The 25,054-nt window shown below is 45.6% G+C and overlaps 9 protein-coding genes and 1 non-coding gene across 10 annotated transcripts; 8 read left to right on the plus strand and 2 right to left on the minus strand.

Annotated features, from left to right (window-relative positions):
- Positions 1 to 1,042: 1,042 nt before the first annotated feature.
- On the plus strand, positions 1,043 to 1,733 carry PUMCH_001425 (uncharacterized protein; the record flags this gene model as incomplete). Its single annotated transcript, XM_063020476.1, has 2 exons — positions 1,043 to 1,067; positions 1,138 to 1,733. The coding sequence occupies 2 exons, from the start codon at positions 1,043 to 1,045 to the stop codon at positions 1,731 to 1,733; spliced, it is 621 nt and encodes a 206-aa protein (XP_062876546.1).
- Positions 1,734 to 1,955: 222 nt separating this feature from the next.
- Positions 1,956 to 2,255, minus strand: PUMCH_001426 (uncharacterized protein; the record flags this gene model as incomplete). The annotated part of the gene is made up of 1 exon (XM_063020477.1): positions 1,956 to 2,255. One exon carries the CDS (start codon positions 2,253 to 2,255, stop codon positions 1,956 to 1,958), a length of 300 nt encoding a protein of 99 aa, XP_062876547.1.
- A 2,039-nt stretch (positions 2,256 to 4,294) lies between these two features.
- Positions 4,295 to 4,367, plus strand: PUMCH_001427. Its single transcript has one exon. It is a non-coding gene; the product is annotated as a tRNA-Met (tRNA).
- A 1,476-nt stretch (positions 4,368 to 5,843) lies between these two features.
- PUMCH_001428 (uncharacterized protein) lies at positions 5,844 to 7,475 on the plus strand (the record flags this gene model as incomplete). The annotated part of the gene is made up of 1 exon (XM_063020478.1): positions 5,844 to 7,475. The coding sequence occupies one exon, from the start codon at positions 5,844 to 5,846 to the stop codon at positions 7,473 to 7,475; it is 1,632 nt and encodes a 543-aa protein (XP_062876548.1).
- Positions 7,476 to 8,018: 543 nt separating this feature from the next.
- On the plus strand, positions 8,019 to 10,151 carry PUMCH_001429 (uncharacterized protein; the record flags this gene model as incomplete). The annotated part of the gene is made up of 1 exon (XM_063020479.1): positions 8,019 to 10,151. One exon carries the CDS (start codon positions 8,019 to 8,021, stop codon positions 10,149 to 10,151), a length of 2,133 nt encoding a protein of 710 aa, XP_062876549.1.
- A 908-nt stretch (positions 10,152 to 11,059) lies between these two features.
- Positions 11,060 to 14,443, plus strand: PUMCH_001430 (uncharacterized protein; the record flags this gene model as incomplete). Its single annotated transcript, XM_063020480.1, has 1 exon — positions 11,060 to 14,443. One exon carries the CDS (start codon positions 11,060 to 11,062, stop codon positions 14,441 to 14,443), a length of 3,384 nt encoding a protein of 1,127 aa, XP_062876550.1.
- Positions 14,444 to 15,119: 676 nt separating this feature from the next.
- Positions 15,120 to 17,390, plus strand: PUMCH_001431 (uncharacterized protein; the record flags this gene model as incomplete). Its single annotated transcript, XM_063020481.1, has 1 exon — positions 15,120 to 17,390. The coding sequence occupies one exon, from the start codon at positions 15,120 to 15,122 to the stop codon at positions 17,388 to 17,390; it is 2,271 nt and encodes a 756-aa protein (XP_062876551.1).
- Positions 17,391 to 17,830: 440 nt separating this feature from the next.
- Positions 17,831 to 19,054, plus strand: PUMCH_001432 (uncharacterized protein; the record flags this gene model as incomplete). Its single annotated transcript, XM_063020482.1, has 1 exon — positions 17,831 to 19,054. The coding sequence occupies one exon, from the start codon at positions 17,831 to 17,833 to the stop codon at positions 19,052 to 19,054; it is 1,224 nt and encodes a 407-aa protein (XP_062876552.1).
- Positions 19,055 to 19,784: 730 nt separating this feature from the next.
- Positions 19,785 to 21,659, plus strand: PUMCH_001433 (uncharacterized protein; the record flags this gene model as incomplete). The annotated part of the gene is made up of 1 exon (XM_063020483.1): positions 19,785 to 21,659. The coding sequence occupies one exon, from the start codon at positions 19,785 to 19,787 to the stop codon at positions 21,657 to 21,659; it is 1,875 nt and encodes a 624-aa protein (XP_062876553.1).
- Positions 21,660 to 23,026: 1,367 nt separating this feature from the next.
- Positions 23,027 to 24,067, minus strand: PUMCH_001434 (uncharacterized protein; the record flags this gene model as incomplete). The annotated part of the gene is made up of 1 exon (XM_063020484.1): positions 23,027 to 24,067. The coding sequence occupies one exon, from the start codon at positions 24,065 to 24,067 to the stop codon at positions 23,027 to 23,029; it is 1,041 nt and encodes a 346-aa protein (XP_062876554.1).
- Positions 24,068 to 25,054: the final 987 nt, after the last annotated feature.

Consider the following 25,054-nt stretch of genomic DNA (forward strand, 5'->3'; position numbering starts at 1 on the left):
TTTGGCTCTTCTAGTCCAATTCCTGCGAAGAAGTCTGCACCCCAGAGCTTTCGGTGGTTTCTTGAGTAGTTTCTAAATTCGAGGTAGCATGTTTGAAAGCCTTGTCGAAGTTAAATAGGTGGAGCGAGAGATAAGTTACCATGATAGAGAAGCCCAAATTTTTGAAAATCCTTTGTAATAGACACCCTGGGATATTGGGATAGTTCGATTAGTCTTATGCGAAATGTGACATCTTTGTTCTGCCAGATACATGAAATCCTTGCAAAAATTTTATTTTCAAGCACAGATTTGAGTTAAAGAATACATGTATCTTCGGATGTTTCCGTTGCAGTTTGGTGTTGATTGGGGGTTCTCTCGAGAGAACTTTTGGTATAGGATGTAATGTCTTGACACAGAGCATACATCAGTATCAAGAGTACATCGCCATTCTTAGTTTGAGATCTTCTACAGAATAGAGAGACTGTGAAGAATGCTCAACACAGCTACTGATGACAGCATATAGTGGTTCAATCAGATACGATATGCCTGAGTTTCAAAAAGTCGTCTTCGCCCGATAAAGGGGGAGAAAGGAAGCTCTTTTTAATTGAAAGGTTTGGTTTCATTTTTCTGCGTGCTTTTAAAATTAGAAAATCTGCGGCTATGGCAAGTTTATTTCCACAACGAAGGTCATGTGAAAAACTAGAGGGATTTAGCCATTGATTGGCAAAAGTGAAAAAGAAATTGAACTTCGCTACATCAAATTATCCCAACCTCTTTTCTATTATTCTCCTCGCTTCTGTATCAATTTTCATCTCAGGTTTATTAATCCCTGTACCTTTAGCCACTAGCGCCAACGACAAACAACGTTCGAAATACAACTACCAGAAAAGGAAGACTATTAAAAAACCGCCAAATCCCATATTCAAACACTTTTTTTTTTCGTCACCAAGAACCACTTTAAACACCCCAATCCCATCTTCACCTTGGTCACGTGACCCGCTTGGGGATACCAGTATCTCACCCATAGTGAATACCCCAGAAACGCCACTATACTCCAAACACCATGTCGGATCCCAGCTCTATAAACGGTATGTCCAATCAGAGCACTGCTCTGGACGAATTGCAAACAATCCCATCCCATCGATACTAACCTCCCAGGTGGCTGCGCCGTGGCCATGGTCGGCAAAGACTGTATTGCCATTGCCTGCGATCTAAGACTCGGAAACCAATCATTATCGCTTGCCAACAACTTCGAGAAGGTGTTCCCGTTCGGAGATAAGACGTTTTTGGGGTTGACGGGCTTGGCGTCCGATGTTCTTACCCTCAAGGAGGATTTCAGATTGAAACACAATTTGTACAAGTTGCGCGAGGAGCGCGAGATCGAGCCGGAGACGTTGGCCAACTTGGTCAGCTCGTCGTTGTACGAGAGGCGGTTTGGGCCGTACTTTGTTGGCCCCATTGTGGCTGGATTACATAGCAAAACCAACAAGCCGTTCATCTGTGGGTTTGACTTGATTGGGTGCATTGACTTTGCCAAGGACTTCATTGTGAGCGGCACGGCCAGCGATCAGTTGTACGGTATGTGTGAGTCGTTGTACGAGCCCGACTTGGAGCCCGAGGACTTGTTCGAGACCATCAGTCAGGCGTTGTTGAATGCGGTCGATAGAGATGCGCTTTCGGGCTGGGGCGCGGTGGTGTACATTGTGACCAAGGACAAGGTGGTTAAGCGGGTCTTGAGAACACGCCAGGATTGATTCGTGGGGTGTGATATGTGAATAACTAGAATAAAAAGATAACGAGGGAGATGTAGAGGGGTAGTCGAGGGCTTGGGATGGATTTGCAAAGAGCCCTGTTTATGTGTTGATTCTATTCGGACGCTTTATGTGTTTATTTAATTTGGAGGGTTTATGAGAACCTCTCTAATACTGTGGCTATATAGGTCATCAAGGTATGTACAAAGAATGTGATGTCCCAAATCACTGTCTCTTCTGAGACTCCAACTCCACCACCTTCTTCAAATAGTTGTTCTTTCCGTAGATCTCCTCCTCGCCCTTTTTCAAGACATCCTGGAATGCCTTTTGTTTCTCACGGGTGACCCGGATACGGGCCTTGGAGTCTTCCACTCTGGTCACATGGAGACACTTGTTGAGCTCGTCTTTTTCGAAGTTACACACGCCCATGAGTTGTTTCAAGAACGCCTGGTTGTGGCATTGTTCTAAGGCCTCCATGAGTTTCTCACAGGTGTCGAATCTGTTTCTGTCGAGTTGTGGATGCATTTTGAGCTCTAAGATGAAATCAAGAAATTGAAGGTTCCGTATAAGGATGCTCGATTCTGTATAATTTACTCGAGTTACTATTGCTAAAGCTTCTACTAGTAGAGTTTGTGCTAGTTAAAAGCTACACTAGGAGAGTTCGTTCCAAGTTACACTAGTCCGTTGGCTAGTATTATCGGCTACTGGTTTGTGGCTTGTTCAAGTCCGCACTACTTCTAAGACTCTAGGTTGAGTAGTGCTATAATCTACCAGTGTGTTTTAAGACCGGTTTGTTGCTCAAATCAAGTGACCGAGTCAAGATTCTTTTACTAGTAGAAGAACTTCGGCAGATGTTTCCCTAAAAACTGTTGCACAGCAAAGTTCAGGCTTGTTTTTGTGTTTTGTTCTGTCTAGAATAAGCCAGACGAGATTCTCTAATGGTGCAATGACGCAGAGGCAAAAACAGTACGAAATGTGGAAGTACTATTGGACGCAGTATTGCTTTTGATGCAATAGATAAAGACAAGTGGTGGATGTGCTGTTGGTAGAAACAGTGGTAGTACACTTTAGTAATCTTAGGTAGTAGTGGGGAGATGGGTCACCTGATAAGAGTCTGAAAAAAGGACGGAAATCATTACTTGTGCTTTTTGCATTTGGTCGTTTTCTCTTTTGTTACTGTTCCTTCTCTTTTTCTTCTCTTTTTCTGTTCTTTTCTTTTTGTGTTCCTTTTGTGTTCCTTTTGTATTCTTTCTTTGTTCTTTCTGTGTTCTACGGTTGGCTCCTACTGGATCTACATCGCATCTCTAGCTCAGTGTATTGAATATATCGACTTACTTGGAGTCGGCGGTGGCCAAGTTGCTGGATGTTAGTAATTGATTTGGGGCGCTGGAGCAAATGGAATTTGCGAGATAAATGAGTTTACGAGAGAAGAGGTGGAAATATAGACAGTCAAGTGACAATTGAAACAATCCATTCCCAATTTGTGATGCTCCTTCGGCCAGTTTTCTCGATTCTGGTATCTTTCTGATTTCTTTGTGCCATACTACGATTCATGACACCCAAAAGCACCACGCGTGTGATTGACTCTCGATTCAGTGTTTCTCTGACCACACGATATCAATCTCTACAATTGCGCCCACTTCTCCTTTTTTTTCTCCTTTCTCGTTTCTCACTTTCCATCTTTCATTTCTCACTTCTCGTATTTCTCGTTTCTCTTTTCTCTCCTCATTTCTCGCTTCGTTTCTTCACTTCTCTTCGGATACATACTTAATCCAAGACTCCAAGTTGAACTCACCGTCCTCCTTGGCAGCTGGAGCAGATTCTTGAGCAGCTGGAGCAGCAGCAGGGGCCTCACCAAGAGCTGGACCCGTACGCCAGACTGGCTTAGGGACTACGAAACCAGTAAGGAACTCGCCAATACCGGGACCGACAGTGATGGCCTGTATGTTAGTCGAATGGATCACGATGATTGGCTGATATGCGTGTGTGTACGTACGGCAAAGTTGAACAAGGGGATGGCAAGATATGGGATCTGGATCATGGTTGAATGGGGGAAGTGGATGGTGGGCGGTGAGAAGGGTGTTATTGGATGGAAGCGGGATGTACGGGTGTGAAGCTAGGAAAAGAATGAATTATATAGTGGTGGCTTAGTAGACGCTTTGATGAATTCTTGAATTTGTTTTCTTAAAATTCAAGTCAGGGTAGAATCTACCATTTTCAGTCTTTTATCAACTGTGACCCTGTGACTTCTGTTTCGATGAAGTCGCTACATGAATGAGTTGGTAGAGTATGGGGAACGTCAGGTGAAATTTTTTTTGGTTCTCTTCTATTCTTTTGTTATTTCTCTTTTTTATTTCTTTTTTTTACTAATACTGCTGCTACATTTGATGCCTGAATGACCTCTTCAGTTACACAGCTATAGGTTTCCAGCCTTGTAAGCTCCGTCATTCGTCTTCGTCTCAAGTCTATTTGCAAATATTTAAGAAAAACACTAAAAAATTAATACCCGTCCTAAGCCCATTCAATACGTTGTATCTGCAGATGTGTTGCCATGTCTTTCAGTAGCTTCACTAGCTCAGTTGGCAGAGCGTCAGTCTCATAATCTGAAGGTCGACAGTTCGAACCTGCCGTGGAGCACTACATTTTTTGTTTTTTTTTGCAGTTTACAAGGAAAACTATTCCATTCTAGTGTGAAATCTAATTTTGAGATCTGTCCGATTGAGTTTAAGTGTACCACTGATACGAGAGTTCGCAACACTTGGGAAGAATAAAAAAATGTGCAATTTTAAAATTTGAGATGTTATAGGAGTGGATTGCTGTTCTCATTTCGGAATTTTCTATTGACGGTAGGTAGCTTCGTCTACCTGAAACAGTATCCAATGAGATCGTCACGAAAGGCTTTTGTAAACTCAAACATTTCTTTTCATCCTCAGGAAGATATCGATACGTTTTATCGATTCGTCTGTTTGGAAGCTGTGGTCGATACAGGTGTTCTGGTGGTCTAAACCCTGTGGCCCAATGGGGCCCATGAAACATGAAGTACTCGTCTCAACTCCTAGTCAATAGATTTCAGTGCAATGAATTATCTTTCAACTTGTTCTTCGATACCCTTCTCAATCGGTGGCGAGAAATTGTGAGATCTCTACTATGTCCCAAGGTGCTTATCAAAGCGCCAAGAGAATATTGAAACAGAGTATGCCAGTGTCGTTTAATTTCAAATCCGAAACTGTGATCGAGACTGTGATCGAGACTTCTTTTGTTTTTGGTCACGATTGAGTAGGACATGGCACTTAACTTAGCCAATTTGAAGTTGGATTAAGCGAAAAAAGCGAAAATAGGTCACTCGGCAAGCGCAAAAAACATCCATCGAGTCGGAAAATATCAATCCCGACCTTTTTCCGTCTTAATCCAGTCCGCACGTCTTCTCTAATACCATGAACTAGACCAGTCTAAGACATACACCCAACTACGAATATCGCAAATACAAGAATAATCTGCGCAATACATACACCATCAGCAAGAAATCAAACAAATAATTAGTGGTTCCTAGTCATTGCCTCCATCTCCTACATTTTTGGTCCGTAGATCTATACGGACCCAGTGGTTATCTGCACTCCGATAACCGAGACCCACCAGCTTTTGTTGTATCCTGCAGGACCATTTTCTCCGTGTAATCTTCCGGAACACCCGAAACGACAAAATCCACGAGGCGAAAAGAAAAAATTAAAGGCGAGTCTGAGTGTCCAACCAACCATCCGTCTAATTCAATAAAAAATATCACTGCATATAGTCTTATCGCCCCCCTAACCGCACTGACACCCCCAACCACTATAGTCCCAAAACGGACGGAATGTTCCTGCAGAATCCCCCCAGTGCTTGCTTTGCCCGCATATATAAAGCCCAGAGCATTTCCTGTTTTCCCCAGATAAGATTTTTCCTCCCTACTACCACTAGGTCCAACAACACGCTACCCACTGTCTAAATTCAATTGCTCTCGTTGCAGTGATCTCGACCCTGTGACCCTTTTTGTTCTTGTACCTCTCGAACATTCGGTCCTTATCTTCAGTGGCAACTTTAGTTAATTCCAATTGTAGTGATCTGAGATCTTAGAAAATGAAACCCTCCTCCGCAATCACCGCCGCCTTGGCCGTGTCTGCCGCCAACGCCCTTTATGTGCCATCGTACGATTCTGTGCAGAAAGTCTTGGGGAGCCAGTATGACTCTGTAGCACAGAGAGTGCAATCGCAGTATGCGTCTGCAGTCGAGATGTTGGACGAGAAAACAGGCGATCTTCTTCTGCGTCTCTCGCTGTTCATGGCCGAGCCATCTGCGCCAATGACCGCCGAGGACCGTAGCGTGTGGCTGGAGATGTTGTTGAAGTTCCCAGCCCAGATCGCACGGATGAATTTCCGCTCCGCCCCTTTGAAGACCACCGCCGAGCCCGCCGTGTTTGATTTCCATGTGTCTGACGACAAGCTCCCTAACCACAAGTTGAGAGTGAAGTCCACTCCAGAAGACTTGGGCATTGATAAGGTGAAGCAATATACTGGTTACTTGGACGTGGAGGATGAAGATAAGCACTTCTTCTACTGGTTTTTCGAGTCCAGAAATGACCCAAAGAAGGACCCCGTCATTTTGTGGTTGAACGGTGGCCCTGGCTGCTCCTCTCTCACTGGCTTGTTCTTTGAGTTGGGCCCCTCTTCGATCGACAAGAACTTGAAGCCTAGCTTCAACCCATACTCTTGGAACAACAACGCTTCCGTGATTTTCTTGGACCAGCCTGTCAACGTCGGCTTCTCCTACTCCTCCCTGTCTGTCACCAACACCGTGGCTGCTGGTAAGGATGTGTACGCCTTCTTGGAATTGTTCTTCAAACAATTCCCCGAGTACAAGGATGTTGACTTCCACATTGCTGGTGAGTCTTATGGAGGACACTACATCCCCGTGTTCGCACTGGAGATCTTGAGCCACGAGGACCGCCTGTTTGACTTGACTTCTGTCATGATCGGAAATGGTTTGACTGATCCTTTGACTCAATACGAATACTACCAACCAATGGCTTGTGGTGAAGGTGGTGAGCCATCTGTTTTGTCCCCCGAAGAGTGTGACAACATGGCTGCCAACATCCCCAAGTGTTTGTCCATGATCGAGTCCTGTTACAACTCTGGCTCTGTATGGTCATGTGTCCCTGCCAGTATCTACTGTAACAACGCACAAATGGGTCCATACCAGAGAACTGGAAGAAACGTTTACGACATCCGTAAGGACTGTGAGGGCTCCAGCTTGTGTTACGAGGAGTTGCAATACATTGATGACTACTTGAACCTTCCAGACGTCAGAAAGAAGCTCGGTGTTGAGGTCGAGGAGTACAAGTCCTGCAACTTCGATGTCAACAGAAACTTCTTGTTTGCAGGTGACTGGATGAAACCATACCACAAGAACGTCGTGGACATGTTGGAGAGCGGCTTGCCAGTCCTCGTTTACGCTGGTGACAAGGACTTCATTTGCAACTGGCTTGGAAACCAAGCTTGGTCTGAGCGCTTGCCATGGTCCGGCCACAAGAAGTTTGCTGACGCCCCTCTCAGAAAATGGAAGGTGGGCAAGAAGGTTGCCGGTGAAGTTAAAAACCACGAAAACTTCACATTCTTGCGTATCTACGATGGTGGCCACATGGTCCCATTTGACCAACCTGAGAACTCGTTGGACATGGTCAACAGATGGATTGCAGGTGACTACGCCTATTAAGATTTTGGCTATTCAAAAGCGCCATAGAAATGAATGGATGAAAATGATAAAGATTACTGTAGATCGAAATGCAGCCCTACTGTCTGAGGGTTAGTAGCTTTGCTTAAGGAAGTTTCTGTATTCTGTGTAGGATAGCCGACACCACAGCTAGATAACCGGGCAGCCATACGGCTTATCAGAGAAATGAAAACATAGATCGGCAAATAGTAATGAGATTTTTGAGCGAGAGAGTCTAATCCTATACCTTCATTTATCCCAACTTGACCAGCAGAATGCAAAACACACAGCACAAAACCAAGGGGCCCATCGAATACAAAAGCAAACTGAACTTTTTATCAGATCTATGCCATCATGCATTCACATTTGTGACGTCCAAAACATAGCAAACCATGCGATGGTATTTGGGTATTGCCTATTTGGGCCTAATCATCAACAACGCAACCAACACAGTGAATTTCGCCTGGAAATCTCCACACAAATAAATCAACACACGTCTCTTTTCTCTTCAACATCTGAATCTCTCCTATTAATTCTCCGCACACGATGGACTGGCGCCTAGCGTGTGTTAGGATGCTTCTATTTGGAAGTAGTACGGGCCAAGGTGTTTTAGCCACGCTTCTATATGTTTGGCACCGGCAAAACGAGCAGTTGGTCTTTTTAATTGCATCTTTTATTGTGGCAATTGGACTGGTTCCGGCATTGGTCTGGAACCCCCGTTGTCTCTGGTGGTGGTATCTGCTACATGTGGTGTCGGTAGCATTTCTTCTAGCGGCCACGATTTACTTTCTCGTGAAGGAAAGCAATGCGTTTAGAGAGTCTCAGGGGTCTTTGAGTCCGATTTACGTGCTGATCGTCGCATTGGCGATGATTTCGCTGTTTTTGGTGGGTTTTTCGTTTCCGACCGTAGTGCAAACGCCGCCAAGAGAGGAAGACACCGAAAAGGCCGAAAACGGCAAGCATTTTGACTCAGAACTGGCTTCGGCAGAATGGAATTCTTCTGCTGCTTGTTCCGAGCAGCTCTCCCTCAACAAGCTGCACCAAGTGACCTCCCCTCCTCTCGGATCGAACCCTCTTAATAATAAAGATTCGGAGCGGACGCTTGTTGGCAAAACCGCACCGCTTGTGCCAAAAAATGACGAGGAATTCGATCTTGCATCGGTCAATTGGCTCGTTCAGGCTTCCATGGCTCCATCTGCGCTTGACGACCATCTAGGAGAAAACTGGATGGCTTCCAGGCAGCACTATACCTTTGGAGGCAGTGAGAGTAGATTGCCGCATGTTTCGGAGCTTTCGAGTGTTCACAGCGGCAGAGGTGCTTCTGGTCTTGGTCGTAGTAATACCACGGGCCAACTCTCAATGAAGAAAGCTCGCAGAGATCGAAGCAACACCTCCGCCGGCAACTTCATCACAAGAGACCAGCTGAATGTTTTGCAGTCTGGCCGCAACCTCCTGACAACGCCATCTGCTCATAGGCATGACCGGTCCCAATCGATCGACCCGGGCTTCCACTTTTTGTCCAAATCTCATCACCAAGCATCCCCCTCCCAATCGACTACACAATATACTGGCCACAATTATGGCCGCGGATCTCAATGCACACTTCCCCGGCTCTCCTTTTCCGAAGCGCCTGTCCAGTCTAAAGTGTTTCACACGCCTGAGCTTGGGTCCACTTCAGACGGTACCATGCCCAACAGCCCTGACGGAAACCATTTTTTTGCAGCTCCTCCACAAACATCCCCCAAAATGCACTCTGCAGGTAGTTCCATGGGAGACATCATGGAAGGTCTTGAAGAGATTCCTCATGGCATGCCTAGATGGAATTTCAGACAGCCCTCGGCGCTGATGCAAAATGTCTCCCTTCAAGAATGGGAAACGAAAAAAAATAGCTGGCTTGCTTGTGAGCATGATATCAAGCCGCTCGTTTTCTATCTGAATACTCATTCGGCGGTAGAAAGTCAGGTCAGTCCTGGTCGCAAGCACCATGACCCAACACTCACAAACGCTACCACAGATGGAATCCTGATGCGCTCATTCAGTGCTCCATCTCTTCATACATATCGTCAAGTTTCGGACAGTAAGTCTAGGTCAGGCTCGCAGGCTCTGGCTTTAGACGACACAATTGTTCTTCCAAATCATGATAGCTATGCTTTATATCGCACACAGACTCCGCCCGCTCTAACGCTGGTGTCGGAGGCTCCATCGGTCAATACATCCCCCATCAGAAAAATCATGAGCTTCATGAAGCGCGACCTGCTTCTGGAAGCCAATGCCTCTTACGGAGGCGGTTCTACAGCCAACACTACCTCAGGACACAAACACTCAGAATCTGTGACAGCATCGATGGTATCTTCCGCGACAGGCAAGTCCAGCCGGTCTGGGCTGCCCCGGAAATCCATCAAAAATCTTTTTACTCGCTCTCATTCGACTGAGCAGCCAATCAGATCCTCGTTTGCATTTGCCATGACTCCACGCATGTCGCCACAAAAAGAACCACAGCCGCTTATATATTCCAAACCAAAGATTCCATTGAACTTCCGTTTTCAAGACTGGGAGACTGATACGTTGGAAAATCTGGATCGCTCCAGAGTGAGCAGTGTTCCTAGTGCAGTGATTGGAGAATATGATCGCGAGAAATGGCGGACATTAAAGGAATTGAAGCAGCGAGACGTTTCATGATTTACTCGTATTCGCATTAATTCGACCTCCCTTTAGGGATTACCCATGCCAAAAGAGACACCCAACTGTCTCTTTGTGCTCATAATTTGATACCAAATAGTAATTGCATTAATTTTTCTTCAGATGTTCTTTCACAGTAGACTTTGCAGAAATCCGATCTTTTCTTTCGTGTACTCACTATTCCAGATGAAATGGTTGTCTAGAATGGGATCTTCAAAGTGAATCATTCAATAATATGAATAAAAACTTTGCATTTGATAGGAGACTTTGATCTGATTCATTGCAAATTTTGGCTTCGATTGCTAGTTTATCCCAATTTCAAAAATTCTATTGTTCAGAATATGCCAATTGACAATATGTTTTATGTAGAGGGACTGGTAGTATAGGGATTGCGCCCAATTAGGATATACTTCCGAAGAGGATCACGACTATTCATCGAGGAATCTAGAAGGACGAGTATATTTGAGAGTAACTTTAGATTAGACTTTCAATCGGTTAGCGTCGTATTCCAATTCAAAAAACGATATAGAATTTTTGCATTCCCCTGTCATTGCTTGTGTTGATTTGGTGTTACTTGGTTCTCACAGAGATCACAAGTTACCACACAAATTTGAAACCACTGGCAAAAATCATAAACTTCTCCGAATTCAAATTTAATAGTAAGGTATAGATTTTTCACTTCGCTTTTTTTGTTTTATGATCAAATTCATTCAAGTCCCTCTGTTCCCTGGCAACCGTGTCTTTGTGATTGGTTCAGCTTGTTTAGATTCTCATCAGGAAAAGAGAACACACAATGTACTACAACTTCACAATGCTTAAATCAATTCAAACAAAATGATAGCAGATATTCCAATCATGAATTTCCAAGTCCCAACACTACTCTATCTCAACACAGTTCTCATATGTAAATGACCGAAACACTACTAAATTTGAGCAAACTTCAATCTTATACAAAAAAGCTACATGAAAATCACAGAACAAAAAACAAAACGGAACGAGAATTAGACAACTACTCCAATTTGAACGCTCCACTGAACCATTGGAGGTACGGGTGTTTCACCTCATCGACCTCATCTCACATCTCACATCTGAACTTAATACCCCATACATTCAACACCCACAGAATGGACGAAGACGACATTTTCGCCGTTTTCTCGGAAACGCCCGCGGTGCCCGAGAAAATTGCCGTTGAAAAGCCCGCTGAGGAGTCTGTGGTGCCCAATTTGGACCAGAAATCGACCGAAAATGGACAAAAGAGACCCATGGAAGATGATTCTGCACCAACCAAGAAGCAGGATACCACGAAACCTTCCAAAAAGAAGAACCCTATTGTCAAAGATGCCTTGGAAATCGAGGCTCTGCGTGAGGTCGCAGCTTCTGCCGGATTATTGGCTTCAGCACCTCAGGAATCAGGATTGAAGTTGAAGCATCAAGTGAGACACCAGGTTGCCATTCCTCCTGACTATCCGTACATTCCTATTGGTGAGCACAAGCGTGAAAATGAGGCCAGAACATACCCTTTCACATTGGATCCGTTCCAGGACACAGCCATCTCTTGTATAGACAGAAACGAATCTGTGCTAGTCTCGGCACACACCTCCGCTGGTAAGACAGTGGTGGCCGAATATGCTATTGCCCAATCACTTGGCCACAAGCAGAGAGTTATCTATACGTCGCCCATCAAGGCATTGAGTAATCAGAAATACAGAGAGCTTTTGGCCGAGTTTGGAGATGTGGGTCTCATGACTGGAGATGTTACCATCAACCCGGACGCCGGCTGTTTGGTTATGACCACTGAGATTTTGAGAAGTATGCTTTATCGTGGTTCCGAGATCATGCGTGAGGTTGCCTGGGTCATTTTCGATGAGGTCCATTACATGAGAGACAAATCCAGAGGTGTGGTGTGGGAAGAGACCATCATTTTACTCCCTGACAAGGTGCATCACGTCTTCTTGTCTGCTACTATCCCCAACGCCATGGAATTTGCTGAGTGGATCGTCAAGACCCATAATCAGCCATGTCACGTCGTGTATACCGATTTCCGTCCAACGCCTTTGCAGCACTATCTTTTCCCTGCTGCTGGTGATGGTATCCATTTGGTTGTTGACGAGAAGGGAACCTTCCGTGAAGAGAACTTCCAAAAGGCCATGGCTTCTATCTCAAATAACATGGGTGATGACCCTTCTGCTCTTGAGTCCAGAGGCAAGAAGGGACAAACGTTCAAGGGTGGAAACACCGACAGCAAGAGCGACATCTACAAAATTGTCAAAATGATTTATCAAAAGAGATACAATCCTGTGATTGTTTTCTCCTTCTCTAAGAGAGACTGCGAGTCTTTAGCATTGAAAATGTCCAAACTCGATTTCAACAACGACGAAGAACGTGCTTCGCTCACCAAAATTTTCGACAATGCCATCAGTTTGCTTCCGGACGCAGACAAGGAGCTTCCTCAAATCAAGAACATTTTACCATTGTTGCGTAGAGGTATTGGTATCCATCACTCGGGTCTCTTGCCAATCTTGAAGGAGATTATCGAGATTTTGTTCCAAGAAGGCTTCCTTAAGGTCTTGTTTGCTACTGAAACCTTCTCCATTGGTCTCAATATGCCTGCAAAGACTGTTGTCTTCACTTCTGTGCGTAAATGGGACGGAAAAGGGTTCCGTTGGGTCTCTGGTGGTGAGTACATTCAAATGTCTGGAAGAGCTGGAAGAAGAGGCTTGGATGACAGAGGTATTGTGATCATGATGATCGATGAAAAAATGGAACCCCAAGTTGCTAAGGGTATGGTCAAGGGTCAAGCTGATAGATTGGACTCGGCATTCCACTTGGGCTACAATATGCTTTTGAACTTGATGCGCGTGGAAGGTATCTCCCCAGAATTCATGCTTGAGAGCTCATTCTATCAATTCCAAAATGCTGCCTCTGTGCCGCTCTTGGAACAGGAGCTTGCCGCTTTGAACGAAAAATACAAGGCTGCATCTTTTGATGACGAATATCTCATCAAGGAGTACTATGATCTCAAACAACAATTGCAGAACTATCAGAAAGACTTGAGACACATCATCACACACCCGGGTCATATCCTACCCTTTTTACAACCGGGAAGAGTTGTTGAGGTCCAAATCGGAGATCATTACTATGGCTGGGGTATGGTAGCCTCATTCACCAAACGTACAAACAAGCGTCATACCTCCCAGACATTCACCGACCACGAGTCATACATTGTGAGTGTGTTTGTTCACACGATCTTCGTTGACTCGCCAGTGGCTTTGATCAAACCATTCAATCCTGAATTCCCAGAGGGAATCCGCCCATGCATCGGTGAGGAGAAATCCCGTGCCGAGTTCATCCCAATAACCTTGGACTCTATCAAGTCTATCTCTAGCGTTCGTTTGAAGGTTCCAGAGGACTTGAAGAGCTCTGCCTCCAAGCGGAACCTCGTTCGCACGCTTAGGGATTTGCCTAAGAAGTTGCCCGATGGAATTCCACTCATGAACCCAGTAGAAAGCATGAAGATTGAAGACCCCGAATTCAAGGTTCTTTTGCGCAAAATCGACGTGTTGGAAAGTAAGCTTTCCACCAACATCTTACATGGCTCCGACAGGATCGAGAAGCTTTACGAGGAATTCTCCCAGAAAATGGACATCGACAGACAGATCAAGGAGAAAAAGGAGAGCATCTTACAGGCACAGGCGGTCATCCAGCTCGACGACTTGAGACACCGCAAGCGTGTTCTTCGTAAGCTAGGATTCACCACAGAAAATGACATCATTGAGTTGAAGGGCCGTGTTGCGTGTGAGATCTCCACAGGAGACGAGCTTTTGCTTACAGAGCTTATTTTCAACGGTACTTTCAACGAGCTCACGCCTGAGCAGTGTGCAGCTCTTCTCTCCTGCTTCGTTTTCCAAGAGAGGGCTAAAGAGGTGCCTAGACTCAAGCCAGAGCTCCAGGAGCCATTGAAGGAGATGCAAGATATGGCCACCAAGCTTGCGAAGACATACAAGCAGTGCAAGATCGAGATTGTTGAGAAGGACTACGTGGAGGAGTTCCGCCCCGAGCTTATGGAGGTTACCTATGCTTGGTGTAAGGGCGCTTCTTTCACCCAGATCTGTAAGATGACTGATGTGTACGAGGGATCCCTTATTCGTATGTTCAAGCGTTTGGAGGAGATGATCAGACAGATGGTTCTGGCCGCTAAAACGATCGGAAACCAGGAGCTTGAGGATAAGATGGAGAAGGCTGCCGAGTTGGTTCACAGAGACATTGTGTCTGCTGGCTCGTTATACTTGTAAAATAGAAATATAGAGCGGTAATGAAGGATATGTGACGTCAAACAGAAAAATTTTGTAGAATAGCCACAACGAGCTTGGAAATATTCCTGAAGCATCATCGATTTGTCATACAGACTTTAGGAGTGATTTAGAAGTTTCACCGATTGACTACACAAAGTTTAGGGTAAGCGCCAAGACCAGATTACGTCCAAAAAATTCGCTCAAAAAGAGTCATTAAAAAATGAGCCAAAACAAGTTTTCTAATAACCAGTAGAACATTATCTAGAAAAAAATAAATGATCATTGTTGGAATCACTTCTCACATCGCCCCTTTGCCATCTGCAGAACCAATAGATAACACTCTCTCCACAATTCAGGAAAGAACAACCACTATACTACGCCTTTATCTCTGGAGAACATAAATATCTCCAAATTCGCTTTTCTCGCACAGAAAAAACATTTTCTTGCAATCCTGATTCTTTTGCGGTCCTATTGAGACGATTCGGCTGTGTACGAATTCTAAGAATAGCAAGTCACTAAATCAGTCCTCTTAGAGCAGACCACAGGCAAAAGAGACGTCTTCCATACTTTACCAGGGGCAATTGTTCTTCTGAATTGACGAAAATTGTTTTGGGATTCAAGAACCACAGTATTTCAGAAGAAGATTAAGTAGTGAACAAGAATCAACCTAGTCGCAATGTCTGTGCTGCACAGCGAAACACAACTTCTTTATGTCAAATCGAAGGCATATCTCCATCCAACGTCGTCCAAGAAGGACAACGTGGCCGGGTTTCTCTCCTTGAGCAGACCAGGTTCGTCCAAAAGTAGCAAGGACATTCTATTGAGTTTCACGCCCGAGTCCATGCTCTCGGGCGCAGAGTTAGATGTGTATAATAGTGTAGATTTGCGCGCTGACCTCTTGCAGAATTTGAGCGGCCTTCTGTTGAATGATAAGGCTAAATCAGGCAATCAGGGTAAGAAGAAAGATGTTGTGTCGAAGCCCCCGGTGCTGGTGACCACGTCGTATGCTTTCTCGATCCCTTTGCTGTACGTTTACCTGCTTCTGATCCGCAAGCCCTCGCTCGGATGGTGGTTTGGCTCTGTCATCATCCATCCCAAATCCGAGGAGAACCTTCCAGTAGTATTCTTCCACGATGACGAGTCTCCCCTGACCATCAGCCGCCAAAAAGTGAAGAACCAGAGCTTCGACCCGTTCGGTGAAGACGGAACTATGTACTGGGGTGGCCAGGACTTTCTCAGTGCATTGTCAGCGCTCATCACCATGGAAAGACTGAATGTCGAGCCCTCCGTGTATCTCGTCGACCCGATTTCTGCAGATTTAGTTAACTTCCTGCCTTATGGCGGAGGCGGGCCTCCAAAGAAGGGCAGAGCAGGCTCTGCCTCCTCGGGTTCTGCTCCGAAAGCAGAGCCTTTCAAGCTACCCGATGTCAATAAGATGTTTGCGTCTGCCAAGTGGAAGGTGTTAGAAACGGTGGCTACATTTACTCTGCGCACGAAGAGTCTGGTGAAAGATATTGTAGACGAGCACGTGCCGCAGTCTGTCGTCAGACTGATTTTGACAAAGCCAGAGGTGCAGAAGGTCAGCAATGACTTCGAGAGTGCTCGTGTGTACTTGGCTAAGTGGGCTGCGCAGGTGAAGGAGGAGGCCGAACAGCTGGAACGAAAGTTCATGATGGAAGATGCTGTTTACGCACGCATCAATGAGCAGCTAGGGAACGACAAACAGCTCTTGACTCCACAAGAGATTAGCAACGCATCTCGTAGGAAGCCTGTCAATTTGGTGGAATGGAAAGGTTTCTTTGATGACCAGGGTCACCTTGTCATGACTCCAGATGAAGTCAAGAACCGCATCTTCCATGGAGGTCTTGCGCAAGATGCTAGAAAAGAAGCCTGGCCCTTTTTACTTGGAGTGTATGCCTGGAACTCAAATACAGCCGAACGCGAGATTACAAAGAAGAGTCTACAATCGAGCTACTGTGATTTCAAGCGCAGGTGGGCCGACAATGATGAAAGGCGGACAGAGGAATTCTGGAAGGATCAGAAAGTTCGAATTGAGAAGGATGTTCACCGCAATGACAGGAACATCGATATATACAAAAGCGACAAGACCAAAAAAGGCAGCAAGGGTGACACGAGCAGAAAGTCGCTGGTTCTGAGCAACAACTTAGAGCGTGTTTCATCTCCTGAGACACCCGACGAGGACGATGATAACTGGAATCTTGCTCGTATTGATAACGTTCATTTATTCCGCCTCAGAGAGATTCTTTTGACTTACAATGAGTATAACGTCAACTTGGGCTATATTCAGGGCATGACAGATCTCCTTTCGCCAATTTATGCTGTTTTCCAAGATGAGGTCATGTCCTTTTGGGCATTTGCTGGATTCATGGAGAGAATGGAGCGGAATTTTGTTCGGGATCAAAGTGGAATGAAGCGCCAAATGCAAGTGTTGAACGAACTACTTCAGTTCATGTTTCCCGACTTGTATAAACATTTGGCGAAATGTGAGTCTACAGACTTGTTCTTCTTTTTCAGAATGCTCTTGGTGTGGTATAAGCGGGAGTTCAAATGGGATGATGTCAACACGCTTTGGGAAGTTTTCTGGACAGACTACTACTCTAGCCAGTATCATCTCTTTTTTGCCCTTGCAATCTTGAGCTCGCAAGAAAGCGCCATCAAGGGATATCTTAATCGATTTGACGAGGTGCTCAAGTACATGAACGAGCTACTGGGCACGATGAAACTCCATGACTTGTTGGTCAGAGCTGAGCTTATTTTCCTCCGTTTCCGTCGGATGGTTGACCTCATTGATCGTGAGAACACCCTTAAGAGAGAGCAAGGCGAATTGTACGAGGTTCAGATTCATCCAGATCTTCGTGAATTATTGCTGAGAAAGATGATTATTCAGAAGGAAGAGGAACGTCCCGAAGGTGTTGGTGGAGGTTAAAATCGACATCCAAGTATATCAGATCACACGACCTCATGTCAAGCAGAAGCGTCCGACGTTTGTTCGATTTGATGGCTGCAAATTGTTATCAGGCAGACGACCTTCCTGCAGCGGCCTTCCTGCAGTATCCCACGTTCTCAAATTACCCTATTCGTTGTATTGCACGCATAACCACCAGGGACACGACACGTGGAGTGTTCAGCGAAGAAAATTTCTCGTTTCTTAAAACATATATTAATTCAAGAAATCCCATTTTTTGTTAATCACTCAAGTATCACATAGTTTACCGCCACCCGCGCTCATCAAGATTGTTTCATATCCACATTCGGGTCTGCAGATAGATAGGATATACTGCAGATAGACGTGATAAACGGTCCTAACGTCTTCTACTCATTAATCCTTAATTGAATCTGAAACAACTCGATACTAGCTAAGCAGAAATGGTTTCGAAACAGAGACAACAGCTACTGCTGTCACCAGATGGTGTTGGAAGTACTGCAGACAAGAAGAGCCTCATTCTTATCGCTCTAAAACGCATTTTGGTGGTTTGTTGCACTTTTGCAGCCAGTGGTTTAATGGCATATTTTCTTTGTGTCTACTTGCCACAAAGATATCTACCCCAAACACATAAGCTCGTTGGTATCAAAAAGGTGGAGGATGCTGGAGTGGAATTACGTCCTGTGGAGGCGAAAGAGGTCCGTGCTTGGGGTCTTTCTACCAAAGATGCTGAGATTGAAGACTACGAGGAGCTGAAAGAGGAACAAGAAGGAAATTTGATTGCAAAATTCTTTAAAAGTCCTCAATTTAAAGTACAGTCGGTTTTTCTGGCCGCCAACACCTATAAGGATAGACATATTTTGATTGGTGATATCCATGGCCAAAAGAAGGAACTTCAGGCGCTTCTTAGAAAAGTCAAGTATAACAAAAAACGCGACCATCTCCTTGTGTTGGGTGACTTTATCTCGAAGGGTCCCGACTCCTTGGGTGTCGTTGATGAGCTTATCGACTTGGGCGCCAAATGTATAATGGGCAACCACGAGTACTATGTTCTTCAATACTACGCAAAGTATCATGGCTTGGATGATCCTCATTTTGTCAAGGATGGGAAGAAGAGACCTCATAACGCCTTCGCTGATGGCTACGAGCAAGATCCCGAGTTCCAGTTGGCCCGCAAACTACAACCCCAGCAAGTGGAGTTCATCAACAATTGTCCTGTGATGTACAGCTTTGGCAAGGTGCCAGTGCACTCCAAGAAGACCATTGGAAGTCGAAAGACCGGAAATGGTGTAGCCGTGCATGCTGGGCTCAGATGGGACTCGACTCGTGATCTCAACGACCAGGATCCTTTAGAATGTCTCCAGATGCGCTCTTACATTGGACCTCATTATAACGAGACTACCGATGACCCCTCTGAAGAGGGCGCAGTGTCGTGGTCCAAGATTTGGAACGAGAAACATGAAGATAGCCTGCGGAAGGATGAGTATGTTGTGTACTATGGACATGATGCTCGGAGAGGTTTGAAGTTGAAGCCATGGTCCAAGGGTCTTGATGCCGGGTGTGTCAAGGGTGACGACTTGGCGGCTATTGTGATCTGGAAGGAGAAGACAGCCAAGGGTCCACTCTATAAGGAGCAGGTGGTTAAGGTGCCATGTGGATCGTGTTAATTGGGCGTTTGATTTGGAGTTTTGTAAGTGATATATATTCAATGACTTTATGGTGGCTATTTTGATGTTTGTGAGTTTGTAGAGGTGGATTATACTACTAAGACTAGATCTATGACATTGACGATAGAATATTTTAAATTTCGGCTTCGAACAAATAGGAATGCAACAGATAATTGAGATGTTCTCTACAACCTCTCCCTTGTTTTTTTTACAGTTCACTTGTATGTCAACCAACCCACGGAACTTGAACGAACTCGCTAGAAATCGGCCATTTAAACAAATCTTTCCTTATCAAGACCAATTTCATAATACAACATTCTCTACGACTCCAATTCTGCTTCTTCCATGTCTATAATTCTCATCCGAAGAGGGTGTCCAAAACCCATGGTTCAGCCACCATTCCACACTGCAAGAAAATACATTCAGCGTTTTGAAGATCCCTTTCAAATTCTCTACAAGTTCCAGAATGAATTCTTTCCACATTGTATCTCCGTATCCCCATCCATATACCGCCGAATGACCGATAACCCACGCAAACAAACACGAAAACAACATCAAAAAAAAAAAAAAAAACATCTCAAAATTCTCCATCTCTCAATACCCTATACCCTTCCCCTCAACGCCATCCCCCAATTTTCCCTTTCTCTTCTCCATCTCTCCCTCTCCCAATCTTCGCGCCCCAGAAAAACCCGTTCATCCACCACCAAACACAACAACACCCTAACCTCTCATGCCACCCCAACCTCCCTCACCCCCGAGAAACATCCCCCCCGCCATTTTCCGGGACAGCAACAACCACCCACTTGAATTTTTCATAGGCGAAGATGAACCGGACTTCAACTACTACGCCAATCAGATTCTTGCCCACGGTGGTGTGGTGCACTCAAACACAGAAGTGTTGGTGCATCTCCCCGACATCATCCACCTAAGCACGAGAAACTGGCCGCGCAGAATGACGGTGGCATTCAGTTACATTGATGATGCGATCAAAACCGGAGTGGTGCCTCGCATTCCCAACCACCCGCAAGGGTTCGCGGAACATCGCGAAAATGAAGGGAAAAAAAGAGAATTGGAAATGGCCGATTTTCTGGGCGACAAGAGGAAACGGTCCGGCAATACGGGCAAAACCACCACCAAGTTCACTCCCGAACAGGACCACTTCATCTTGGAGGAGGTGCGCATGAAACCACGCCACAGAACACTGCATTTATTTTTCGAGAAGTTGGCTCGCAACCTGGAGATTCTACGCGGCCACACTGGCAACTCCGTAAGAAGCCGCTACCGGCTGCAGCTCGAAAACAAGTTGGGGTATGTCTACAAGACTGATACGGATGATAACCTCATCCTTGATGAGACGAGACTGCGCATCGCCATCCCCGTAGAGGCGTCCCAAACCATGAAGAGGAAGTACACCGCCGAGGATGACTACAACTTGTGCTGCGCGATCGTTGATCTTGTTCGAGAGAACAAAACGCTGGTGACGTTCGACACCGCGGCCAAGACCGACGAAGAGTTGTTGGAGAGACACAAGTATCCGATGAACGAGGAGAAGTTTCTGGTGCTGATATCGTTTTTCGATAGGTTTGCCCTGCAAAACCCTCAGCACTCCCTGAGCAGTTGGCGTGACCGCTACCGGAAGTTCGCCCGCCCGTTTGGCGTGCAGAAGTACATCGAGAAGTACAAGTTCGAGCTCAACTCGAAGGACGGCCCGCTGCCGATGAAGAACATGACCAGACGTCCGAACAAGATGAGCGCTTCTTCCAACGAGGACAGGCTTTCGCGCGACATCAAGAAGGTGCTGCGCTCCCGGGCCAAACCATCCTTCAACTCTTCCCAGCATCACGAGTCCATGCACATGGATCCACATATGGGCGTTATGTCCGCGCCCATGGATGATAGTGCAGCAGCAGCAGTGGCGGTTGCAAATATGGCTGTGGCCAGCATGAATGACAAGAGCACCATGCTGATCGATCCCAACATCCACGAGGTGCTCCGCGAAGCCAACGCCGAGGCTGGGCTGGTCAATATACACGAAGATATCCGTTTGGATCCATCTTTGACCAATGTCGAACATCACCAACACCCACACCTACATCAACATCTGGACCTAGACCATAGTGCGTTCAATGATATTGCCATAAAGGTTGGCGGCCACAACTCGTCTTCACAGACATATCCTTTCGACTGCAAATTCATGGATTCCAGCGTGAATGAAACTGACCTTTTCACTCATACGTTCACGTCCAGCGACCAGCGTGAGGTGTTGTCTAGCATCAACGAGATTCTCTTGAGCAGTACTGCTGAAGACTTAAACAAGGTCACCCAGCAATTAGAGCAGTTGGGATTTACCTCCAGATACGTCAAGCATATTTTCTGCGTTACTGGCGGTGACGCAGGTCGTTTGCTCGAGTTCTTTCAACACATGTTCCAGGTTCTTGAGGAGAGCGGCTCTCGGGATCTTGATCAGTTATTGTACTTATACGAAAAGGACGGGTTCTGGACTCCCGAGGCCGATGAAGCATTGACGACTGGACACCAGTCTTCTCTCCAATACATGTCGCCTGAAAGCATTAATGCTAGACAAAAATTTCTTGGGTTTGAATAGTTGGGTATTGTTTGGTGTTGCCAGCAGATGTTGACTATGTGTATTTTATTGATTTGTATTTTAACTGAATATTCTTTTATATGATTTTGGTTCATCGACCACATGCCTCAACGCCGATGAGTTTTTTTGATGGACTATACGAGAAATAACACTAGATTTGTTGCGATTGTAGATTCAATTGCTCACTGAACGGACAAAATTAACTTCGAAATGGTGCCCCTTTGTGAGCAATGTCTAAGTGGGTTTTATCACGAAGAGTGATTTCAGAGCATTGATTCACTCCAGGGAATTTGCTATTTTTTATTCTTTTAAAATCATTCTCAGGCTACATTTGCTTGAAGCTACTAATGCCAATTCCAATAATGAGGTCACACGATCATTGGAAAAGCTCCATAAATAATATACTCATGTTGCGCATTTATAATATTCAATGCTTGAAGATTCAAAGTCGTAATGCGACTTTCACGAATCAATTCATGAGAGCTTACCCAAACTTTGATTTTCCATTACGCTTCAATCCACTGCAAGTACTAACAGCAAACTAAAGCAATGAGGTATAGAAAGAAATTGTGGCTGGTCAAATATTAAGAAGAGATGGAAAAGAAACAGAAAAAATTGTTAAGAACAAGAGCAGACCCTATCCCATACATAGAAAGAAACAGGTGAGTGATTCAGTAAACCCCTATTTGAAACACAACACCAGACTTCGCCGAAGACAAAAAAGAACTTTGAAATTGATACTTCGACCCAATTCGTTCTTGCTGAAAACAAATTGGGATCGGTGTTGATTTATTGCCCCTATAGTGAATCTCACAACTTCTGTTCTGGCCAAAGACCCTAACCATACCAAGAATAGAAAAACGATAACAGTTTGAAGGGTTTTGTTTCACTTTACACTTCATCTCTTATTTCTGTGTGCTATTATGGCTTCATTTTCTTTCTTTTTTCTTTGCCGTGGAACATTATGAATTTGATTTGACAAAACTATTCAATACGACCTATAGAAAAATTCATTCGTAACAATTCAACGAAATAATTCCACTCAGTTTATTTTGCTATTTCGGGGATTGCCAAGTATAGAGAATTTAAGGTTTGTTTACCTGGCTGCAAATTACCCCTTCCTAATGTTGACAAACACGGTGGTCTCATAACCAACACTGGGTGCAGTCCATGCGTCAAGGCACCACATTGAAGGGCATCTCCGAAAAGGAGAACCTCTAGCAAGATGGAATTTACAAACGGTTGGAATTAGACTTAGTGAAAGTTCAAATAGATTGTAGAGAAATAGGTATACAAAGCTTGAAAGAAAAGAATCAGTGCCAACTTTTGGTCGAATCAGCTCGAAGAAAGGTGTATCGCAGAAACACTTAGTTACCGTAGATACCCCAGTACTTCTCAGCACCGAAGGTGTAGGCGTTGTCGCTCTTCCACAAGTCGTCGAAGGCGTTGAACAAAATGGTAGCGTCACCACACTTGCTCTTGATAGAGGCAATGGCAGCTTGTTGTTGTTGGACACCAGGGACACATTGACCGTTGGCGTTACCTCTGTTAGGCCAGCCAGACTCGGTGATGACAACCTTCTTACCACCACAAGCAGAGGAGACTCTTTGGAGTTGTTGCAAGACCCAGTCACCGGCGTTCTCGGCGACAACGTGGCCATCGAAGAAAGCGTGGGCGTTGACGGCAATGTAGTCGGAACAAGCACACAAACCAGGGTTGTTGATGACAGCAATGAAGGTGTCGACGGAGACAACTGGACCGTTGTAACCGGCAGCCTTCAAGGCAGATCTACCTTGGTCGACGTAAGATTGGATTTGACCAACGTTGGCTTGACCGGAGTTGACCAACTCGTTACCGATGGAAACGGTGTCAACAACGGACCAACCACCAGCGGCAGAGACGGCGGAGGCCAAGGTACCGATGTCACCGGCGATGTTGCCGACGTTGAAGATACCAGCGAAGATCTTTTGGCCAGGAGACAAAGCAGCCAAGACGTTAGGGACTTGGTTACAGTCGACACCGTAAAGTCTGATGAGGTTGAAGCCCTTGAGTTGAGCCAAGTCGCTCTTGACTTGACCGGCAGACTTACAGGAACCATCACCGTTGTAAGGAGAGTAGGTGATACCCTTGGCACCAGCGGCACCAGAACCGACGCTGGAACCAGAAGAACCAGAAGAGCCGGAAGAAGCGGCAGCTGGAGCAGAAGAAGAACCAGAGACTGGGGCGGCGGCAGCACTGGTGGCAGCAGCTGGAGCAGCAGCGGCGGTTGGAGCAGCGGCACCAGGTGTAACGGTGACTACAACAGTCTGGACAACATCCTTCTTCTCGTGTTGATGGTGTTGGTGAGCGACTGGCTGAGCGAGGACGGAGGCGGCCAAAGTGGCAGCGAGAACAGATTTAAACAACATGTTTCAGGTAATGTAAACACAGCAGTGAGGGACGGGCGAGACGATAAGGAACGGGGCTCGGCGGAGGTGTCTATTCAAAAGAAAGAACGGTTTTAGTTGGAGAAGTAACAAACTTTAGGGTGATAAAGGAGTGACGGAAGTAGTTGCTTGAGGAAGAAAAAATTGGTGGACACGAGCGGTATTTAAAGGGGAGAGGCCGTGTAAGACCGTGCGAGGTGCCTGCAGGGCCCGTGCAGGAATGCGCCGACCGCTCACTGCACAGAAGCACGATGCGTCGGCCAGGTGCAGGGCGCGAATTTACAGTTCACCAAATACATGGCGGCTGTATTGGGAAGTGGACTCAGTGTGGGTATGTCTGCAGGGATAGGATGATGGAATGTGGGAAGAGGAATGCTAAGAAATGTTGTCAATGGGAGAGGTTGTAGAGGCGACGGTGATTGGAGGATGTTGCCATTACAGCCCTTCTTCGGTCTTGGTGCTGATGGTGGTTGTGATGGTGATGTTCGCGTTTTGTTAGATGGGAGGCAGATGGAGATACGATTTGCGCTGTCACAAGAGGTGGAGCGTGGGAGATGCGGGGCACATTTTTGAATCATGTCTCTGGAGGGCATTTGGAGAATTGAAACAATATGGTCAAATCACACATTTTGAGTACTTTCCCTTTTGCATATCTCCATGAGCGTATGGGTTTCGGTTAGAAGATAAAGTTCGTAAAATTGGCCGTTGGGGGGTGGTCCTGCAGGACGTATCATGCGTCGATGGCCATTCTCTGCACCGTGAAGGGATCGTAGACACGGGGAAAAATAGTGAGGAGACGATCAACTAGTGAGGAGACGATCAACTAGTAAGGAGGCGATCATTTAATCAGGAGAAAAATCGCAGGAACACCGTCGTTTAGTTGCACAAATCTCGCATCTCTTGTCAAGCCATGGTTCTGGACCATGTCATCAGTGTTCACTCTGCAGTCGCAGGAGTCTAGATTGTGTC

This window comes from Australozyma saopauloensis, chromosome 2 (genome assembly GCF_035610405.1).
Source record: "Australozyma saopauloensis chromosome 2, complete sequence".
In the NCBI taxonomy this organism is placed as follows: Eukaryota; Fungi; Ascomycota; class Pichiomycetes; order Serinales; family Metschnikowiaceae; genus Australozyma; species Australozyma saopauloensis.